This window comes from Ipomoea nil, unplaced genomic scaffold (assembly GCF_001879475.1).
Source record: "Ipomoea nil cultivar Tokyo-kokei standard unplaced genomic scaffold, Asagao_1.1 scaffold1834, whole genome shotgun sequence".
NCBI classification, from domain to species: domain Eukaryota; kingdom Viridiplantae; phylum Streptophyta; class Magnoliopsida; order Solanales; family Convolvulaceae; genus Ipomoea; species Ipomoea nil.
In genome coordinates, this window is record NW_017618262.1 from 4,074,270 (window position 1) to 4,081,354 (window position 7,085).

Here is a 7,085-nt window from a genome sequence, read left to right on the forward strand (position 1 = left end):
CAATGAGAATTTTAAAGGTTTGGTGTTGTGATTAGGTATGAAAGGAGGAAATTGGGGGACTAATTTCATAGCAGAAGGGCAATTAAGGTTGCATATGTCAAGCAGTTTGAAATGAAGTAGGGAGAGTGGTTATGTTTCTGTCTTTAATCAATGATGACTGTGCCTTCTTGTTTGATTCTTCTCCAGAAAGTCTGGAGACGCAAGCTGAGTTAGGTTCGGCTAGCTTGACGATTCTACTGTTTAGAGATGTCCCTGTCCAAGAAACTAGTGTTCCAACATACCAACGTAAGTACGTAACAATACTATTGGGATTTTTCTTATAGGAAGAGAGTTCGAGGCACAGTAGTGTTGTGTATGTGCCATATGTTGCTGGAAGATGACATGCGTTGAAGATAAAGAAAGCAGAGCAATAGAACTTATCTTCGTAGTTTAGGTTGGGGATGCAGGGCGTGCGATATAGAGGTAATTTTGTAAATATATTACGGGGCGTTATCCAGGGATAATTTGTAAATATATTACGGGGCGTTATACGGGGATAATTTTGTAAATATACAATTAGAATTGTCCATAAATAGCAATCGTTATACTCTGCACCACGGTGCACATAGCACTATGCGCCCTGCGCCTCCCAAAACTACGTCGTTTTGTTAAGTTGTGTAGAAAGTCGACGCGACAGAGTGTATGTGTATTATGTTATATAATTATGTACATTATGTTATACAATTATGTACATTATGTTATACAATTATGTACATTATTTTATACAATTATGTACATTTGAACACGCAATTTTTTTAACAGTTAAAAGTTTATGTGTATTCGGTTATACAATTATATACATTCTCATATACAATTATGTACATTTTTAAAACATGAATTTTTTTTTTAACAAGTTAACAGCAAACACGAAAAAGCTAAATTCTTTTTTTTAAAAAGGTGCAAAACGACGTCGTTTTGCACCAGGGCGCACAATATAAATTGCCCATAAATAGGCTTATTTGGCCTAACTACGTAAACTCTTCTTCATTTTCATTTTCAATATCAAGTATGTTCTTGATATTGATCTTACGTAAACTCTACTTCATTTTCATTACTTTCTTGATCTGGATCTTTTGATCCCCACTCACAAGTAGTCACAACAGGTGGATGAAGAGAGTTATCTCTAAAACATAATTTAATTGTTTGATTAATTTAAAAATAAAAATAGATTTTGCAAAAATAAAAGTTAAAACTGGCAGTTCAAACCAAAACCATCAGCTCCGGTTTGTTCAAAAACCAGAATCGAACCGTGATACGTTGTTATACTTTTTTTTTTTTAATGAGTTCTGATCACACTGAACAGTAGATACACCAAAGATGTGGCTTTTATTAGTAACACTGAGTAATCTACAAAGCAGCAATGAAAAGGAAGAATACATCCTTAACAAACCCAATAAGTCAAGAGAGTCTGGAATGGAATTTGATAGCAATAAGATCAAAACCGCAGGGAACATAAAAACAAGAATTTCACTTTTTCTCTCATGTCTAATCAGCTAGAAGAAGAAGAAGAAATGGAGGATACAGACTGCAGGTTTTTGCCACTCTCTGCTTCCGTGGGAATGTTGAAGTAGTCCTGAAGAGCCGACATCTCGATCTTGTTCTGCTTCAAGCTCTTGATTGCCTTGGCAGTCGCCAACGCCCCGGCAACGGTGGTGATCACCGGGATCTTGTACGCAAGCGCCATCCTCCTCAGTTTGCGCCCGTCAATCTGGTCGAGCGAGTCGCCCGAGCTAGTGATCACCATCAACTGGATCTGCCCATTTGCGATCATGTCACCGGCGTGAGGCCTCCCTTCGTGCATCTTCAGCACCCTCTCCACCGGAATGCTTTCTAGTTCGAGCACGTGTGCAGTTCCAGAAGTGGCGACTATTTGGAACCCGATGTCCGCAAAAGCTCGACCTATGGTGGCGAGTTGGGGCTTCGTGAGGTCATTTAAGCTCAGGAACAGAGTCCCCGAGTGCGGCAATCTCTGGCCCGCAGCTATCTGCGCTTTGGCAAAAGCGACCGAAGCCTCGAAGTATATACCCATTACCTCGCCGGTGCTGCGCATCTCGGGGCCAAGGAGCACATCGCAGCCTTGGAATTTCTCGAACGGGAGAACGGCCTCTTTCACGGATACATGTCTCGGGATAACCTCCTCGGTGAAGTGTAGGTCGTGAAGAGATTTTCCCGACATGACAAGTGAAGCGTATTTAGCCAACGGGCGCCCGATCGACTTGGACACGAAAGGAACGGTTCGTGATGCACGGGGGTTAGCCTCGAGCAAGAAAACATCCCCGGAAGCCGTGATTGCATACTGACAGTTCATCAGCCCGCACACGTTCAGTCTCTTTGCTAATTTTGCGGTCCACGACCGGATTGTCTCGAGACACGATGCCGAAACTGTTTGCGTGGGAAGCATGCAAGCAGAGTCACCCGAGTGAACCCCAGCCTGCTCGATATGCTCCATAATTCCACCAATCACTACATTACCGTGCAAATCAGCAAGCGCATCAACATCAATTTCGATGGCATCGGATAAATATTTGTCGATCAAAACAGGCCGCTCGGGGTCCACCTCGACAGCGTTCTCAAGGTATTTCACAAGCTTGTCGTCACTGTAAACAATCTCCATCGCACGGCCACCCAAGACATAGGAAGGCCGGACAACAACCGGATACCCTATATCCGCCGCAATAGCAAGAGCGTCTTTTTCACTCTTGGCAATGCCGCCTTTCGGTTGCTCAATCTTTAGTTCATTCAAGATAATATTAAACCTCTCCCGATCCTCAGCAGCGTCTATGGAATCAGGTGAAGTACCCCAAATACGAACATACTCGGTCCCGCTTCTGCACTTAGGTTTGTTTGCATCCAAGTATTGCTGAATCGGAAGAGCCAGTTTCAACGGGGTTTGACCCCCAAACTGCACAATGATGCCATCGGGTCTTTCCAAGTCGATTACATTCAGGACATCTTCAACCGTTAGAGGTTCAAAGTAGAGACGGTCACTCGTGTCATAATCTGTAGATACTGTCTCGGGATTCGAATTCATCATGATTGTTTCGTAGCCAGCATCCTGCATGTATCACGCAATTATTAAAAAGTAGTAACGTGACATGCTAACAAATCCATGAAGATTGTTGAGATTAACAAATTGGTATCAGAGAACTGTTGAGAAAACCCCTTCGGAACTAACCTAGCCTTAAACCTTTGGGAGATTAGATGCCTATAAATATATTGAATGTATCTCATGATCCAGGATACTTTCACTCCCGTGGATGTAGGCACATTGCCGAGCCACGTAAATCTTGTCTTGTTTACCTTTTTCTGCCATTATTATTATTTTCTTGTTCTTGTTAATCTCAACAAAGATGTTTCGATTTGACGGTTTCCAATTTCATGGCTCTTTTAACTCACAAACATAAAGACATTTAAAGACACGGTGACAAAAGTAGATCCCTAAGAAGTTAGGTAAAGCACGAACCTGAAGGGCGAAAGATGTGTGGCAGCAACAGTAATCGAACTCGATTCCCTGTCCAATTCGGTTTGGTCCACCGCCCAAAATCAAAACTTTCTTCCTTTGAGTGGGGGCCGATTCACACTCGACGTCATAAGTTGAGTACATATACGGAGTATCAGCCTCGAATTCTGCAGCGCATGTATCAACTCGCTTATATGCTGGTTTTATGCCCAACGACAAACGCTTTGAACGAACTTCTTCCTCAGTTGATTTCATTGCAAAAGCTATCTGTTTGTCACTAAAACCTCTCTTTTTCACCTCATAGAAATCATCCTTTGTCAAGGTCGACAAGTTGTGAGCCAAAAGATATTGTTCAACATCTACGAGCTCCTTAAGTTGTGTAAGGAACCACTTGTCGATGAAACTGAGCTCATGGATGTCATTAACCTTCATTCCCCTTTTCATTGCAGCATATATGGCGTGAATGCGATCAGGATTAGGCACACGAAGACCGTACTTTAATTTGTCCCAGTCCCAGTCTAGCTCTTTAATAGGGGCACAACCCCAGCCAGAATAACCACATTCTAAAGATCGAACTGCTTTTTGAAATGATTCTTGGAATGTTCGGCCTACAGCCATGGATTCCCCAACAGACTTCATTTGCGTTGTCAGTATTGGCTCTGATCCAGGAAATTTCTCAAAAGCAAACCGGGGTATCTGCCCATTTTCCATTTTATTGCAAAAAACAAAACAAAGAATCACAAAAATATGAATACATTAGATGAAGGGAAATACAAATATATGAACATGCTTTGGCATATGTATACTGAGAAGAAGTATCCCCAATCTGAAAAAACGCAATAGAACCACAGTGGAAATTAAATTGAGGTTATAAATTTCCTGTTTCTTTCAATGCCAAAGTTATATTAAGCCTTGAAATAGATACCTTTTTGGAGTCATCATGAACAACGACAATTGAGGAAAGACATCAACCTTAAACTAATGCAAGTCTTCTTAAAATAATCAGCTTATACAGACCAATGACATCAGCTATCATGGTACTTTATGCATTTGTCAATATCAACACTAGCCATAAGATATTAAAAATTGAAAACTACTGTAAGAAGGAAAAAAAGTCTTACCTTTGTAACAACATAGTCGATGGAAGGTTCAAAGCTTGCGGGTGTTTTCTTTGTGATATCGTTAGGAATCTGGTCCAGTGAGTAGCCAACTGAGAGCTTAGCAGCCATCTTGGCAATTGGAAAACCGGTAGCTTTTGAGGCTAATGCTGAGGATCTTGAAACCCTGGGGTTCATTTCGATTATCATTACCTCCCCGTCTTCGGGATTGACTGCGAATTGTACATTCGAACCGCCACATTCGACCCCGATTTCCCTGATGATAGCAATGGAGTAATCCCGAAGGCGTTGGTACTCTTTGTCTGTCAATGTCTGAGCAGGAGCCACAGTGATGGAGTCCCCTGTATGCACGCCCATCGGGTCGATATTCTCGATGGAACAAATGATAACCACATTGTCTGCCAAGTCTCTCATCACTTCGAGCTCGTATTCCTTCCACCCCAACAAAGACTTCTCGACTAAAACCTGAGATGTCAAGCTAGCAGCGAGCCCCGATTTGCAAATGGCCTCGAACTCCTCTTTGTTGTAAGCAATCCCTCCCCCGGTCCCTCCCAATGTAAACGCTGGCCGGATAATCAAGGGAAACTCCCCTATCGAGTTAGCAATCTCGAAACACTCCTCGAGGGTAGTCCCAATCCCGGAAGGGGGTGTCTTTAGCCCAATGTTCTTCATAGCCTGCTTAAACAGATCCCTATCCTCTGCCTTCTTGATGGCATCGAGTTTCGCCCCAATCAACTCCACACCATACTTGTCAAGAACCCCGCTCTCGGCCAAAGCCACCGCGAGGTTGAGAGCCGTCTGGCCGCCCATGGTGGGCAGCAAAGCATCCGGCCGCTCTTTCTCGAGCACCTGCTCCACAAGCTCGGGCGTCATAGGCTCAATATAAGTCCTGTCCGCCATTTCTGGGTCAGTCATAATGGTGGCAGGGTTTGAGTTAATCAAAATCACCTCGTACCCTTCTTCCCTAAGCGCTTTACACGCCTGCGTCCCTGAATAATCAAACTCGCAGGCTTGCCCAATCACTATAGGCCCGGCGCCTAATATCAAAATCCTTTTGATATCCGTCCTCTTCCCCACCACCGTTTGCTTACTAGAACCCTCACTGCCCTGGCATCGAATCGGGCTCGTTCGGGCCCAAACTTTGCCCGAACGCAAGACCACGGGCTGATATTGGAGGCTCAAGCATGATGATTTCTTCTTCGCGCTTGTTTTCCTAAACTGGGCAAAAACCCGAAAAGCATCTGATTTGGATAAATAGGGCTTAGCAGGCGCAAGGGTATAGGACGAAGACGACGAAGAAACGAGCTTGGACACAACATTCTCACAGTGATTCATACAAAACCCCATTTCTCACACTCTAAGTCTCCTCCCTAGTTCCAATGAAGTTTAGTACGAAGACCCTTTTGGGTTTAAGAAGCACTAGGGTTTTCGAGGGGTGAATGTGGCGGGTAAAAACCGAGTCTTGGAAGCTATATGGGGAAAGTTGTGGGAATATATAAAAAGGAAACGGAAATTGCAGAGAATATCTGAGTTGGAGGTCAGCTAAAATGTTGTCTTGATAATTATTGGAGTAGATCAGTAGAGTGGCAGAACTCAGAAGATGAGAGCCGCCGCTCAAAGGCCAAAGCAACAAACAACGTTATTATGTTCCTTTTCTGTATTCTGTACTTCAATGTATACCTAGCTAGGCAATCGCAGTGTTTGGGCCTTTGGGGGGGTTTAACGTTCCAATTTTTTTTTTTTTTTTTAAAGATAAACCATAGATTAATAAAGGTCTGACAACACATTACAAATATAGGGGAGGGTTAGAAAATCACTCCGCACAATCAGACGTAAAAACGAATTGCTTAGTTATCAGATGAGTTATCCGATTCGCTGATCATTTTAAAAATGATAAAAATACATGAGAAAATAAATCAGTAGATTTTCGATATCCTTGATTACTAAGTTAAAATTAGACTCCCCTTGACTGTGATTCAAACTTTGAACGACCTTGAGAGAATCCGTCTCCCCATGCACCCTGTCTAAATGTAATTCCTTTATCCAGCTTAGGGCTACCTGCATAGCAACGGCCTCCGCTTCTTTTGGGGATCCACTGAATTTCCTTTGCAGCAAAAAAACTGACCGATTTTCCTTTTTTTTTCCTTATTTTTTTTCTTTTTGAAACCAAGCGAACAAATGCATTAATCAAATAAATGTGAAATACAAACAGGAGGAGAAAACTCTCACAAACCAAGGACAGGCATAGAACCAATCGCCTTGTGCTAACACATGAGCCATCTAATTCGCTGACCTTCTTGATATAGCGAACATGTTAGTGATAATGAACCAAAATCGATTTAATATCGTAAAATAATATTTATATATACACACACGAAGTATATAAAATATTATTCGATATATTATATCCGAAATATATATATATATATATATATATATATATATATATATATATATACACACAAATA

At 42.1% G+C, this 7,085-nt stretch overlaps 1 protein-coding gene across 1 annotated transcript; it reads right to left on the reverse strand.

The window, feature by feature from the left end:
- Window positions 1–1,342: 1,342 nt before the first annotated feature.
- On the reverse strand, window positions 1,343–6,258 carry LOC109193014 (carbamoyl-phosphate synthase large chain, chloroplastic-like). Its single transcript, XM_019343775.1, has 3 exons — window positions 4,621–6,258; window positions 3,503–4,195; window positions 1,343–3,094 (listed from the first exon to the last, which is right to left on the reverse strand). Exons 1-3 carry the CDS (start codon window positions 5,962–5,964, stop codon window positions 1,529–1,531), a joined length of 3,603 nt encoding a protein of 1,200 aa, XP_019199320.1. The 5' UTR covers window positions 5,965–6,258; the 3' UTR covers window positions 1,343–1,528.
- Between the last annotated feature and the right edge of the window lie 827 nt (window positions 6,259–7,085).

Bases quoted from the DNA above. Each gene is read 5' to 3' on its own strand.
- LOC109193014 (XM_019343775.1), bottom strand. From the start codon at position 5,964: ATGGGGTTTTGTATGAATCACTGTGAGAATGTTGTGTCCAAGCTCGTT. The intron at 4,196-4,620 runs GTAAGACTTTTT...GAAAATGGGCAG, and splicing joins TCGACTATGTTGTTACAAAG to ATACCCCGGTTTGCTTTTGA. The intron at 3,095-3,502 runs GTTCGTGCTTTA...TGATACATGCAG, and splicing joins ACACATCTTTCGCCCTTCAG to GATGCTGGCTACGAAACAAT.